Source organism: Vulpes vulpes, chromosome 9 (genome assembly GCF_048418805.1).
Source record: "Vulpes vulpes isolate BD-2025 chromosome 9, VulVul3, whole genome shotgun sequence".
NCBI lineage: Eukaryota > Metazoa > Chordata > Mammalia > Carnivora > Canidae > Vulpes > Vulpes vulpes.
Window position 1 is genome coordinate 61,915,343 of NC_132788.1, and position 14,679 is coordinate 61,930,021.

Sequence of the window (14,679 nt, forward strand, 5' to 3'; positions counted from 1 at the left end):
TAGTAAGAAATCTCTTAAGACCATCATTAGATGATAGTCACTAGCCTACTGTGTGTGTGAGAGAGATATAAAAATAAATAAATCATAATGAAATCTCCTTTATAAAAAAAAAAAACCCAAACCATCATGTGCAGATGATAGTATACTATCTTGTTAAAGAATGAGATGATACAAAGAATACAAGGGGTTCACAAGCCGTAGTAAGTAGCAAGAATGAAAGGATGTTAGAAGGTACCTACCCTTCTGCTATGAGCTGGGTTCTCCTGGTCATCTGTAACCTCTTCTTTCTCTTCTTCTTTTTCCTCTGGATTGTCTATTTCCTTTAGAACAGAGGTGATATTCAGCTGTACTCTTAAGCTCTAAGAATAAACAATCTTTGTCTGGCAGCTAAAACTCTCTAGAAACAATTTCTAATGCTTTATGGTGTTATTCATGAGACTACATGGTAAATACACATGATAAGTACCACACTCTGAACTGAAATGTGGAAAGCAGCTGCAAGAATGTTCTCGATTATTGCCACACCCACCTTGACATGAAGGTCTTTAGGTATTGTTATAAACTCCCTACATAGAACAACATGTGGCAACCAGGGATCCTCTTTATTTGCAGAGAATCAATACCACAGCAACATTCTCTGACCAGGGGAAGATTACCTCATGGTCACTGGACACAGTTGCTTTCTCAGGAACTTGTTCTGGTTGCTGATTGTTATCCTCTTCTGGAGCCTCATTCTGCTGCTCCATCTCTAACTCTTTCCGTCGAGCTTTTCTACGTCTTGTCTCTGCTCCGATGGTGGGTAAGCTTGGAGGAGGTGGGAGTGGTGGTTCTGCGGCATTGGGATTCCTTTTCTGTATAGGGCAATTCCGGTTCCCCTTGTGACATGCACAGTCCACTTTATAATTACTGCTCCAAAGAAACAACCGAAAGTGCCTGTCTCAGTACCCTTGCAAAATTAGTCATACAGTCCATTGATTCTCTTGGAGAAATAGTAATTTCCCCTTGTATTATCTTTAAATAAGTTAAATAGACACATTAGAGTCCTATGAATACTTTTCAATATTCGGTGTTTTGCTATGTAACCCTAACTCTTTCCCTACATATGGTCAGTGGAAAAGAAAGAAAATTTCAGTAAGTTCTGTTCTCCTGAATGTGTTTATGCTACTTAGTGGGCAGTGAATCAATAATAGAGGCCGAAAAGGCAATACTTCCCTTGCATCTACTTTTACCATGTCCTCATTTTTTATCTAGTGATTCCCTACTTATTCCTAGTACCTTTTCTTCTTATACCTGTGCTAAACATCATTTACCATATGATCTTTTTGGCCTAAAAGGACCAAGGGAGAAAAAAGCATCTATTTTACAAAATCCATCACATATTTATCTATGACTTGCCATCTCTATTTTTCTGCCTTGTCACATTCAGATAGATTACATGGTTCGAATGGATGGGGCGAATTTAAAAACCTTCATTCTATATGGTCCCTGGAACAAGTGCTGTGTGCATAACAACAGATGCTACTGCAATTTCTAGGAGTGTTTCATACCTACCATTTTTACTATTCTTGCTTTTATAAAGATATAAAAACAAAACAACTCTGGTTAGGAGACTGGTGAGCAGTGACATATGATGTGTATGTATCTCTAGAAAAAAAACTGCCCCAACTCTGTCTTTCCCTACACAATTTCTAGACAAAAACTACATTATTTATGAAAAGATTAGGTTTAGAAAAAGGGGAAATGACAAGGAACAAAAGTAGAGCAACAAAAAAGCTTAATATGTAAGACAAAGCCATTCATGTATGAAAGGTTTTGTAGGTCTTACCAATTACTGTACTCATAATCAAACGCTATGGTGACCTCAGCATCCTTGGTGATGGCAGACACTGCATAGATACATAGGTGAATCATCCCATCTGCAATCATGTGTCGCACCTGTGTGAACATGGCTTATGGTTGATGACTTACCATAAAGACCAGGAACTCTCCATAAGACAGAAAAAGAAAAATCCCTTTGCCAAATTAGTTTCTCTTCACTTAAGAGTTACAGGAGTCTATTATGTAACTCCATCATTTGACATGAAACTATCACACAGTAATTATTTGAAAATTTATAATACTTCTTGAAATAAATGGAGAAACCTTGAGATGCTAGAAATTGGGATAAGATCTCTGCTCTGCTCTACATCTTAAAGCTTTCTCAGTCGCATCAGAGAATTAAAATTCCTTAGCCTGTCAGAGAAAGCTCTGGGGATTTTCTTGCAGCATTTGATGTAGCTGCACTGATTATGCACTGAGTAATGAATTCTAGAAATGTCTAGAATTTCTCTTACAATACTATCATCTAAAATCTAAAAAAAAGTGCAACCAAACAGCTTAGTTTGTGCCTAATGGACATCTTCTAACATATAGTAATTTCTTTAATATAACCTAAATGACTTCTTATCCAGTCTAGCTCTCTCTCTAGCAAATGCAAAATTTGTTTTTTCCCATTTCTTCCTTCTGAAAGAAAATCCATTCCTTGCTCTCATCGTGTCAGAATAAATGCACTGTTATTTTTTTTGTCTTTTATGATAAAAGATTATAATCATTATCTACAGACCTTGAATTAATCTGGGTGAAGTTTTCAGACTGCCTCTTCAGTAGACTTGTCCTTTGGTGGTTCCATTCAAAGAGAAGTTGCTACAGAAATCTTACCTCTGCATTTGGCGTACACGATCTTCTGATGAACCGAGCATCATTACCGAAAGTACGTGCATCCACACACATCTCTACACCATTGAATTTTGAGTAGAAGAGCACAAAGGGGTATGGTCTAAGGGATATAATTGAAATTCCTGTAATTCTCAACACAAATAAAAGGGCCACCCCATGACATCACCTCAAATATGAAGCATATGCTGACAGAAGCAGCAGCAGTCCTTTGCAATGCCTAAACTTGACAAACATCACATGTTTGTCTGCTTCTGATTAAAGAACAAGCACAAAGCAAGGAATGCTTGGCTTGGAAAGGAGTCATTACCACTTTATATATTAAACAATTTGCAGATTTATTTATACTTTTCTACAAATAGCAGACAGGTGTGAGCTTATCTGAGCTCTAATCTTTTCCTCAAGAGCATCCTATCAACCAGGATCTTTTTAAAAGCCATACTGCTCTGCCAGGCCCACTTTAGCCCTCACTGCTCAGTGAATGATGTTCTTACTTTTTGAAGAAATGCCCATTGACCTCAAATTGCTGTCGCAACATGACTTTCCCTCGATACTCTATTATAAGAGTGTCCAGAGCCAAGTCTCTTGCAGCTCTAAGGATCTTCCGGTGTTTCTGAACACGAGTGACTCTTCCCAACTGTAGCTGCATAAAACCAGAGGATTAACATTAGACAATAGCAACAGCAGCACAGCAAACACCTAAAGTATTTCCTGAGGAAAAGGCACCAATATTTTTAGATTTTATTTGTATGCTATTTAGCTCAAAAATCAGTTTTTATTTTTTAATAATCACAAATTTTTTAATGATAAAAGCTTCTAGGAAGCAGGCTCTATCTAATGAACTGGTCACCTGGTCCCTCACAAAACACAAGAGAGATCATAGAAAAAGGTATGATTAAGATTTTAGTGGCTCTATGTCTAATTCAAGAATGAGGAAGAACAAGCTTAACTTTCTATCAATCTTAAAAATTCAAACTGAGGATGCATAAAACTTTCCTATTCGTATTTGTCTATTTTTAATTAATACTTTAAAAAAATAGGTATCCAGTTTCTAATCACTACAACTTGCTTTTGGTTAAAGATGCTCAACAGCTGGCTAATTTGTTATTCTAAGGGGCTCATACATTTGAAAGAAATGATAATCCCATTATATACCCTCTTCCTAAGGGTCTCAACTACGTATAGGAGTCTTTTACCCTTTGATCCTTACCTGCATTTGGGAACCAATAACTGTATTATTACAGGCCAATTCAGTCTTATTAATAGTGTCTAAAATAGCAGGTTTGCCCACAAATTCCTTGCTAGAATGTAGATGTTGTTCAAGGGCGTTCTGTACATCTGCACTGTACTGATTAGTGAAAGCTTCTTCATACTGATCAGTCCACAGTCTTATCCGATTTTCCCATCCCTCAGTTGTATTCTCATCTAAATTCTGTGCTTCAGAAGGAGAATTCTGTAGAGAACAAAGGTCAGGTAGGTTAGGAGAATCCATGCATAAAAATGGGAGGAAAACAGGCTGAATTTCCAGAGAAAATTTATTTTCACTTGGCAGTCGGTGTGGCATAAAAGAGCAATGGCCTGGGAGTTAGGGGATCTGGCTTCTAATCATGGTTTCATTACCACTAAGATGTGAGGCATTGAATAACTTCTTAGACAAGCTTAGTTTCCTCATTAATACAGGGAGAAATTAATTTGGATCATCACTGTGATTTTATGACCATTTTAAAATCACAGAAATAAATTTTGTTATCAGAAGAATGACATAAAGTTCATAAGAAAACCTTCATAAAAACAAACATAGATACCTCAAAAGATTAAATTTCAATGCTTATGAATACGTGTGTTAGTGTACCAACTCATATTATTCCACTACTCCCAAGAGAATATTTTTGGTTTTTTTTTGTGTGTGAATTATTTTTTCATTATACAATTAATACATGTTCATTCTGAAAATACACATGACCAAAATAAATAACCTGTAATCTCATTTCTGAGACAAAGCCATCATTTTGGTGTGCATCTTTCGAGTGCTCTATTTCTGACAGTTTAAACAGCTGCACCCTCAAGAGGTGAGGCAGGGGCAGGGGAGTGGGTAGATGGAGTGTAGAAAATGCTGAGAGGTACTTTGCTATACTTCTCTAGGAAAACCACTGCCCTCTATGGTGACAATACTGAGAAAAGATTATTATATCTCAACAACATTATCCTAAATGTCTAGTTTTTTTGTTTGAGATACAGAGACACAGCTTTAAGTCTGACACATGTTCTCCTCCATGGTGTTAAAGACTTAAAGTGTCATCAGAAAAACAAAACAAACACGGATAGTGATGATGTCATACCAGTGATGACTAGAAGAAAAAGATACCATAGTACCAAAGCTATTTGCAAATCCATGTCCATACTAAAGTTGCAAATATAGGCATAAGAAAATTAAATATACTTTCCATGAATGACACAGAAAACATTTATGTCTATTTTAACTGCTTTCTTTCACTTTTGTCCCACTGTTTTTGATTGACTGTTGTCTACCATCCTTTCCCCAAGGAACAGGGAAATGAAAAGAAAAAATTAATGCCTTTCTTTTCTACCCTTCTCATTGGAATCCAAAAGAATGAACAATACAAAAAGGGATCTAAGAAACAACTGCAGCCAACACACTGAGAACACAGTATCACCTGCTTGGGTATCAGGAGTAGCTAAGCAAAAGAAAAGTTCAAAACCTTAGATATAAGGGTGCTTAGGAGACTGGGGATTAGAGGTGCCCAAACAGTAGCCAGGCTTAACCATTCAGCAGTGATCACTAAACCAATGGCTTACTACACTTAATGTATACTGGAAGCCACTGTTATGTTATTAGCTATTGTTTAATAATACAACTCTGACTACTCTGCTGTCTCATTCTTCTGGGTATTCGAGACCGTAACTCAGTACGTTTAGAACATGGTTCCCAAGCAGAGGTGATTTTTGTCCCCAGGGGACATCTGCTAATACGTAAAGTCATTTTTGATTACCATACCTGGGTGCATACGTTACTGGCACCTAGTGGTTAACGGTAGTCTCCAATAGGCAAACTCTTTGGACTTCGGGATTAGAATCTAAATGGTAAATATTCTCCATCTTTATGGCTCTCAACCACATCTTTGTTGGTGCTCTTATTAATTAATAATTAATTCTGAGTACAAATTTGTAACCCTAATCAGAATTCTGATATAAGAATCCAACTGGGGGATCCCTGGGTTGCTCAGCAGTTTAGTGCCTGCCTTCGGCCCAGGGCGTGATCCTGGAGACCCGGGATCAAGTCCCACGTCAGGTTCCCTGCATGGAGCCTGCTTCTCCCTCTGCCTGTGTCTCTGCCTCCACCCCCCCCACCCCCCTATCTCTCATGAATAAATAAAATCTTAAAAAAAAAATCAAACTGACTAGTATTTTTTTTATTATTTAAATTTTAGGATGCCATAGGACAATCTGTCAACATCTTGAAAATGCAAGCAATATTTACATATAGAGAGATTTATAAGTAGTTTTCTGGGGCAGCCAGTCAATAGCCTTCAAAAGGTTTTGGATATTTGGAGGCAAGTTACAACAGTTAGCTGATAAAAGAGAAAAAGGCTTAACAGCTGGGATCAGGGCTATGTCTGCCCCATAAGTTTGAGTAAGGTCCCCTCTAAGCAAATGAGACAAAAATAATGGGGGCAGTTAAGGCAAATGTAACCTCTTACAGGAGACAGATCCAGCAAAAAAAATAACAATTAAGTTCTATTCCAAGACATCCAGGACATGTTCTTGGGCTCTAAGTCCTCTCTCATTACTTTTACAACCTGTTTATGGGTATACGCTACATGAAGCCTTCAAATTTTAGATAAAGTGTCACCTGTGATCTTTGTTAATATCAGTTACATTGGTGTTCTGTATATACTTATGTATATTAATCTTTATAAAGCTTTTCCTTACTAAAAGATTTTAATGTTTATGCCATATAACCATCAACAGCAAAGATCCTGCTTTTCATCATTTACATTTAGGGACAGGAATGCTTATAGAATTCAATTCAATCTTAATTCTAAGTGAATGTTTTGAAGCCATAAGTAATGAATTGGGGGCCATGCTGTCCTCCTACATATACATAGGTAAAGAAGATACTAGACAGTATAATCAAATCTCTTTTGGGCAAACTGTTCTTTACTACCCAGTACCTAAAAGTCCTTTTAATCCACTGCACATAACTTCTTAATTCTTCAACCACTACCCAGTATCACCTTGTAAGCTCTTTCATTTGATAACTGAAGAAAAGAAACACTAGCACCATATAAATTTTATATACCAAACAGATATGCCAGGAAACAAAACAAAATAAAACAAAACAAAAAACAGTTCAAAACTAAGTAATTCCAGTAAGAGTAGTTCCTATAATACTACTTTCCTAACTGATGAAATTTATCCTTCCAACTGGTGAGTAAAACCCACATGGTGCTAGGGTGGGTACACAAGAGATCCTGTATCACCAGAAAAACCTCAATCCTGAGGTTGAGGCCAATTACAACGACAGAACACATCAGCCTCATTTTGTTTGGTAAATGGCACTTACCCCTCCCTGACTGCCCCCACCCCAGAAAAGCAGCTAATAATGAAAAACTAGTAAATGAAGGCTGATTACAGAAAGGGAAAATATTTCAGAAAATGGCCAAGAAAACCTACTTTAGAGAAAGCCTCTATGAATACTGAATGGCAACAATTACAAACTAGCAAAAAGCAGAGTCCAAGATTCCCAGACCATCAATGTCAGGAAAGAAGCTGACCAAAATGCAAGATCACAGTGAAGTAAAACACAGCATCAGGGAAGAATACCCCTTACCTTCATCCGCAAGGACTTCCGGGATCCCTCTCGAAATGCCTATCCCAAAGAGGAAAACAAGTAGAACAAAACAAAACTTGGTACCAAGAATGACAGTTATACCTATCTGAGACTAAAACTAAAGCAAGAACTAGTGTTTTAGTCTGTCCCCTTTTTCCTAGGTAACAAATACAATGGAATCCCCCACACTATTATCAAGAATAAGGGTAGCTCAAGGCCAGTGAACTTTGAGGCTAATTCTAACACTTTCCATGGTGAAACTAGGTAATTAACAGGGAAGAGCATGCATCACTTAAATCCTATATGCACTCCTGACACTAAAAGAAAAAGTAAATAAAAATATTTCGTAAGGTTGCAGATTTACCAGTTTTGAAATTAAGAAGGAAACAAAGACCAATCCCCTTAACAAGGGGTGGACAAGTCACCTAGGAGCAACAATGTTGCCATGATGGGGAAGAAAGAACACAAAACAGAAGAGGTTTCTCCTGGAGACTTTTTAGTTGAGAATACAGGAAAGTGACCACAACACTCTGGAAGCCTAGATCATTCAAGAGATGCTTCCTAACTTTTTTGAAACAAGGAAAAAACAATCAACCCAATGACATGATGTGGGCATGTACCAGGACAAGAATATCAGACCGTGCCTTGGGACTGAGGAGGTAGGGAGATAATGAAGGATAGTGGAAGCCTAGACTGGAGGCTGCAGCACATATGGGCTTGGCCAGGTGGGGCTGGGATTTCATACCTGGGATGGGGTTTGGAGTAGAAGAAACTTTGTGCCAGTTGTGATGGTATGAAGTGGCAGAAGAGAGGTTGGTCTACATGTTCACAACAAAGATTAGCCGATTTTTGCAAGCAGAGCAAAAGTGGCCCTTCAAAACATCTGGATCAAACTTAAGAGAATTTTGGCGCCTTCTTGGTCCAGAATTTGGGCTAATTCAGATATATTTCTCTTTTAGATACTTTTACCCTCCATACCTTGATTTTCTTCGTCTTTGCTACTGCACGACCCTTTTCTGGACTCTTCTTCCGCTTCTTGGGTTTGGTTCTTCTAACAGTTAAGGTGATGCTTGTAGGTGTGTGCTGTGTTGCTGTGTACAACACAGTGGAGGGAGAAAGCTCCTCATCCCAGCTTTCTGTTGCACTGCTATCCCCACCTGAAAAGAAAGTTATTTCATAGTCACATGTTGTGCAAACAGCATCAAAAGTGCATTAAAAACAGCTTATTCCTTTATCTTTACTCCTTTCCGTTATTCAGGAAGTCATAACTTCCATTAACTTTGTCATATGTAGAACATATTCCTTATGAAAATAAGAGTCTGTCTGCATCAAGCATAGAAACCCTGCTCTATATTGTATATATTAACCCCTTGACTGAGTTCCCTCAATGTGTAACACATGAGAAGGATCTGGGTTTTTTATTTGGTGTGTGTGCTCACAAGGAATATTTTGATTGCTCTGGGGCTAAGATATTGTTTCTGGATACATTAATTCACAACAAGAGAATTAAACAGTAGTTGTGAGAGAACTGCTTTCTTTTCTATGAAGAGCTAGCGATCATGGAGACTTACAGGAGTTCTTGAGAGGATTATTTAAATCACAAAATATTTATCTGTCAAAATAGATGGGCCCAACCCATTTTTGGCTCACCTGATATGTTGTCCTGCTTCCGCCGATGAAGTCTAATAACCTTCCCCCTGCTCATTCCCCTAAAGAGGGAAAATAAACTTAAAGTAGTCCTTCCAACAGCATGCAGCACATTGTCGCACACATGGGAGAAGTATCTCTGCATATACTACCCCCTTCCTCCCACCTACCAAATGTTTCCAGGACATTAAATTTCATATCAAATTCAATAGCTTTAACATCAATCTCTCATTCCTTGTTGTCAGCAATTCTCACCTAGTGCAGAGAATTCGAGCCAAGGAGCACTAAGGAATCATCTACATTAACAAACACAAGAAAGAATACTTTGAGCTTTTCCCTACTAATAAGAAACCCTAATCCCAGCAACCCAGGCTTGAACTGAGATGGAGCATGATCTTACCTGCACTTGTCACAGTTGAGAAGGAAGCCATCCTGAGAAAGACCACAAGGACACCAGGTAGGAACAGTCTCTCCTTCAGAGTTCGGGCTGTCTCCACAGCGTTCCTCTACGGGCGACGGCAGGCCATTCAGGTCAGAACGAGGGATGATCGTCTGGACAGGGGGAGAAGCAGGAGGTGTCGGAGGAGGAGGGGCTCCGTAATTATGATCCTGAAAATAAGATTTTTTAAATCAACAGTGTCCAAACACTGGCCCCTCTCTCCCCTAAAGTATGGTACATATGGAAAGAAAGAAGAAAGTAGTACCCTTTGTTTTTTGGCTTCAACCAGGAAAGTGATAAAACAAAATGCCAAGGTCAACTGGGACATAAAAACAAGAACAATGATGCAGGGCTAGACGTCCGCTGGAGGCAGGGAAGTGCAAAAGGGGCAACTTCGTCATGCTGCATATAAACATTTCAAGAAAGTCACAATGTATAAGAATGGATTACACTCCAAGAAGATCACTGCTCTGGAGAGAAACAAATGCATACTCACAGCATAAGGCAGTCCTCGACACCCATGCCTCTGAGTGGTCCCATAATTATGAGTGGAATACACGCTCTTCTCATTAACTGCTGGACTAGCCTCCACAGATTCAGGGCTGCACAAAGGCGAAAAGCAATGCATGATAGCATAACACCTAATCTTCCCTTAAACTAAGACTTTAACTTCCCATGCTAACCCCGCCTCTTTCCACAACCACCAGCCACTAGAATAAGAGAAGGAACTCAGTGAAACAATCTGATTAACATAACTAGGCCTATAAATAACAGGAGCATTATTAAATGTGGATTTGTGTGTAACATGAAGCCAGTACAGGCAGATGTCTCAAGGCAGGCACCTGGAATACAAGGTGTCCCTAATGACAAACACAAACGTACCAGCTGAGCAGGGAGTTTCCCCTAGAGAAGCCACTCTGGGCTGGTTTAGACTCAGAACTATTCTTCTTAATTGGATCTCTTAATACTTCCATGAAACCTCACATGACATTTGCAGTGAGTGAGATGATGAAAGTGCCTTCTGCACTGCCCCAGGGACCAGGCCCTCTTCCATTCACTACCAAGACAGGATACCCTGAAGAAAGTACAGGTAAAAACAATGGCATCTTATATTTATCATACCTCTCATCTTGATGAACCCCCAAACATCTTATTAGAGTAATAATTTCTCATCCACCAATGACATGCAAGCATATCACGGACACAATTACTTAACAGCTGCATGGTAATACCACAGAACTTCAAAATAATCAAAACTGTACTCAGAGTTTTATTGTCCACTGACAAATAATAAAAGTTGTGGCTACCATTCTGGATTGCCCATTATTTTCTAGGTGCTCTTATCTATGTTAATTCATTTACTCTGCAACTAGTAAACACGGTAAATAGCACCCCATTTTTACAGAAGAAGTTGAGGTGGTGAGATTACCAAAGTCCATACAGTGACAGAGCCAGAATTTGAAATAATGTCTAACTCCAAATCCTATGCTCTTTCAACTACGCCTAACTGGTTTGGAAAACCAGGGTAACATTCTATCTTTAGAGAAAATCTTAGGAAATTTAAGTAACCAGGCTTATTGAGAAGCTTGGTTTAGTATCTTTTCATACCCTCATTAAGTGGAAAGCAAACTGTTCAAGTATAATTTATTAATATAAAAAAATTATAAATGCTCAAATTTAGAAATATAATTTTAAGCCTTTACTTGATAATAAAAAGGCATAGCTAACAAAGGACAAAATACAAGTTTGTTTTTTTTTTCCAAAATACAAGTTTTTGGGAAAAAAAGAACTTTTAACTGTGACTGTTACCTGGTTAAGTTTTAGGGAATTTTGAAAGATAATTAAGGAATGCAACTGTATGACTTTGCCGAACTCAATAAAGTATTATCTGGCATTTAAATTAACTAGAACAGAGATTCACAAATTAGAAACCCCAAACACATATACAACTCAGCCTTAGAGATCAGACAGTCTTTTAGGAAATCAAGTAATGCATAGTTTGCATTAAGGAACATATGCTTTTCCTGCCTGGAAGTCTAGTATACAATACACAGTACTTGGCAGGAATAAAGTGTGCAGTTCAATGTGGTGCAATGTCAGCTGAGAAGTGAGGGATAAAAGAAAATTCTGAGATATATCCAACTCACCCAGTTATATGCTCCAAAACTGTGAGAAGGGATCTTATTAATAACAGCAAAGGTAATTTCTAGGTGAAGAAGAACTTTAGACATAGGAAAGTATTCTGTTAGTGAAGTGCATGCATTTTATTCTTTTAGAGTGTCTGCAAGATGGGAACTGGAGTGGGGTACATCAAGAATGCAGGTCAGTATTCTTGAGAAAAGATGATCTGACATGGCTCACTGAGAGGCAATCAGCTCTGAGTATTAGGAAACAGGTGGGGTTTCCTAAATGAAACTGACAGCAAACAAGCATTAAAAAAATGAAGGTAGAATTTAGTTTCTATGATGGACAGTTAAGAGAAAGTAATAACTTTCAACATTGTTAATTCACTTAATAAACAAGTATTCCAAGAAAGCTATATATATTTTTTATATAAGAGATTTTGTACCACTGAACACATGGGGTGAAACATGGCAGCTGTTTATTAGAAATGGAATTCTTTTGGACGGGAAAAAGGAAAGTGGCATGAAATAAAAGATGGCCATGGAGATGGAGCTATGTTGGTTGTATCTTACCCATCTCCAAACTGGGTAAATATGAACATATGCACTTCATGTGCAAGTCTAGGGAATAAAAATAAAATGTATATTGTGGAGGTTAAAAGGCCATCCCACTGGAAAATACTTTCTCGTAAAGCACAGCATTTAACATCTTGCTATGCGTGCCAAATATTAAAATTTAAGCTCATATCTTTTGATGAGGAAACTGCAATATCCATACAGGCTATTAATTAAATAGTTACATGCTGACAGATAACTACACTATATCCTACAATATACTTGACATATATATCAACTCTTACCTATGTTTCAAAATATGGATTAAAATCTGGAATATTAAGATTGCATTTCCTTATTAGCCAACCATTTTATGCAAATGTAATTATAGCCTATGTTTGAACTGCTATGACAGTTGGGTATATACAAAGAAGCCATGCTTACAACAGATAAGGCACTGATTGTGTTTTAAATACAACATGCAACCAGCTGCAATAATGCTACCTCTTGGAAAATATCTGAAATTCTTTTATGGCAGAATTATAAATTCAGAAAAATCCTTGCTTTTATTGTTTTATCTAGAAGTTCTCCTACAAATACTTAAAAAATGCATAATGCATACTGTTATCAGATTTAAAATCCCGTAAAGTCTAGGTCCCTTACTCAATTGAGTATGTTGCCCTTCATACCAAGTTTAATCTTAGAGTACCTGAAACAGTGGAATATGCATGACAGTGGAATATGCATGGTGAAACATTAACAAATATCATCTAAAATGTAACAGAATGGTACATAAGCTAATTGGTGACATTCTCTTGCTTTGTAAAAATACTAAGCGAGTAACGATATAATTAGTTATAACATTATTAGAAATCTGTCAAGAAATCAGATGAAAATGTTTCAGAAAATAGAAACATTGTAGTCAAATTTTTAGGCCAAAAGTCTACAAATACTTTTGGACTCCCTAGCAGCATTTATGGGTGGTCATCTCTGCACTCTAGGAAAAACACCAGTTTTAAGAACAATTGCTTTAGGCTTTTTTCTCTACTAGTCCCAAAGTCAGTGATTTAATCTCTCTGTTGAAATTTCTCCCAAATATTAATGCTATCTCCCTGTGTAGTTTGTTAGTCAATCCGTGTAAGAGGTAGTGGTTGACTTTATAAAAATCTATTAACACTATATAATTATAGTTCCTAATGCAAGAAGATTTTTTAAGTATTTGGGAAATAGCTGTAGACTTGGAAGTCTCAGCAACCAGCATAACTAAATCTATTTGGCATGCAAAAAAATAAAAACAAAACAAAACAGGAAAAAAAGCCAATTTTTTTCCACCCTTCCCATCCCCCACCCTCCATCGTCCTTTTTATATGGGAATAAGGCCAAAAACTTTCAGTTCTAGCCTACCCCAGAATATAGTATACTGCTTCTTGGGGTAGCTTCATTTTAAGTCTTCCTCTTTAAGGAAGACAATAGTTAAGTAATCCTAGGTGGCTTTGTGAAGAAAATATACATGCTCTTTACTATATTCTCAGTGTTAAGGAAGAAAACCACTATTAACCAGGGATGCAGTTGAACCCAGAGCTCTGGTACAGTTGCTTTGCTTTGCTGAAGGGGAAAGAATCCCCAGGGACTATGAAAATGGCAAGAGAAACAGGGGAATTAGAGCAACACCCACCTCACTCAAGAAGTGGCTGTGGGATCAAGAGTCTGAACTGGACCTGAACATATTCAAAACACCAGGATTTTTCCAGCCCAGACCCTAATCCCTGGTACTGCCTGGAATAGACTTGGCTTCTGGGGGTGTGCTGCCCCCTAGGCCCCTTGGGTCTCTTTCGCTGGACTTTCACATCCTGGTGTAGTGCCACTTCGTCTTGAAAGGTAGGGGGCTTCCACTTCCTTTCTGTAAGCAAGGAAGATTGGGTACAAGGGAGGTAAAAGGACAAGAGGGGGAATCTGTGAGCAGGGGGAATCTTGGACAACTTAAAAGAGAAGGGATACAAAAGGCTAAAATTTTTTAAACTGTGAATAATAATATATAAAGTTTTATAATGAAGGCCTACCTTCATTGCCATTTGGTATTTAAATTCTTCAAGAATTGAGAGTCTATTTTAGGGATTGGGCTTTTCGACAAACTCTGAATTCCTAAAGCTGCTCTTAGCTGAAAAAAAAGTTTGGTACCACTGATTTTGAAGGTCCTCTTTCTAGGCAATGAATATTATATAAAAACAGATGACACTGCTTTCAATGTTTTCTACCCCAAATATCAGAAGTTTTAAGTAACCTGCCCATATAAAGTTTTAGCCCCTTTACTCTACAAGTGAGAAGTACATAGGAAGAGGCCTTCAAGGAAA

General features: G+C 37.8%; 1 protein-coding gene across 50 annotated transcripts in view; it reads right to left on the reverse strand.

The window, feature by feature from the left end:
* The window catches only part of SETD5 (SET domain containing 5), an 83,327-nt gene that overhangs the window by 30,693 nt on the left and 37,955 nt on the right, over positions 1–14,679 (reverse strand). For 3 of the 50 annotated variants that reach the window (XM_072722209.1, XM_026016952.2, XM_072722204.1), the window contains 13 exons: positions 14,004–14,228; positions 10,533–10,725; positions 10,147–10,252; positions 9,612–9,820; positions 9,215–9,273; positions 8,543–8,721; positions 7,565–7,603; positions 3,923–4,165; positions 3,207–3,355; positions 2,698–2,815; positions 1,826–1,935; positions 657–906; positions 240–320 (listed from right to left, as the gene is read on the reverse strand). In XM_072722209.1, the coding sequence (XP_072578310.1) occupies positions 240–320; positions 657–906; positions 1,826–1,935; positions 2,698–2,815; positions 3,207–3,355; positions 3,923–4,165; positions 7,565–7,603; positions 8,543–8,721; positions 9,215–9,273; positions 9,612–9,820; positions 10,147–10,252; positions 10,533–10,624 (1,635 nt within the window). In that variant the 5' untranslated portion in view covers positions 10,625–10,725; positions 14,004–14,228. Of the gene's footprint in view, positions 1–239; positions 321–656; positions 907–1,825; positions 1,936–2,697; positions 2,816–3,206; positions 3,356–3,922; positions 4,166–7,564; positions 7,604–8,542; positions 8,722–9,214; positions 9,274–9,466; positions 9,508–9,611; positions 9,821–10,146; positions 10,253–10,532; positions 10,726–11,797; positions 12,395–14,003; positions 14,229–14,388; positions 14,487–14,679 lie in introns of all 50 variants that reach the window. The other 47 variants (XM_072722226.1, XM_072722212.1, XM_072722236.1 and 44 more) reach the window with 31 other exon arrangements.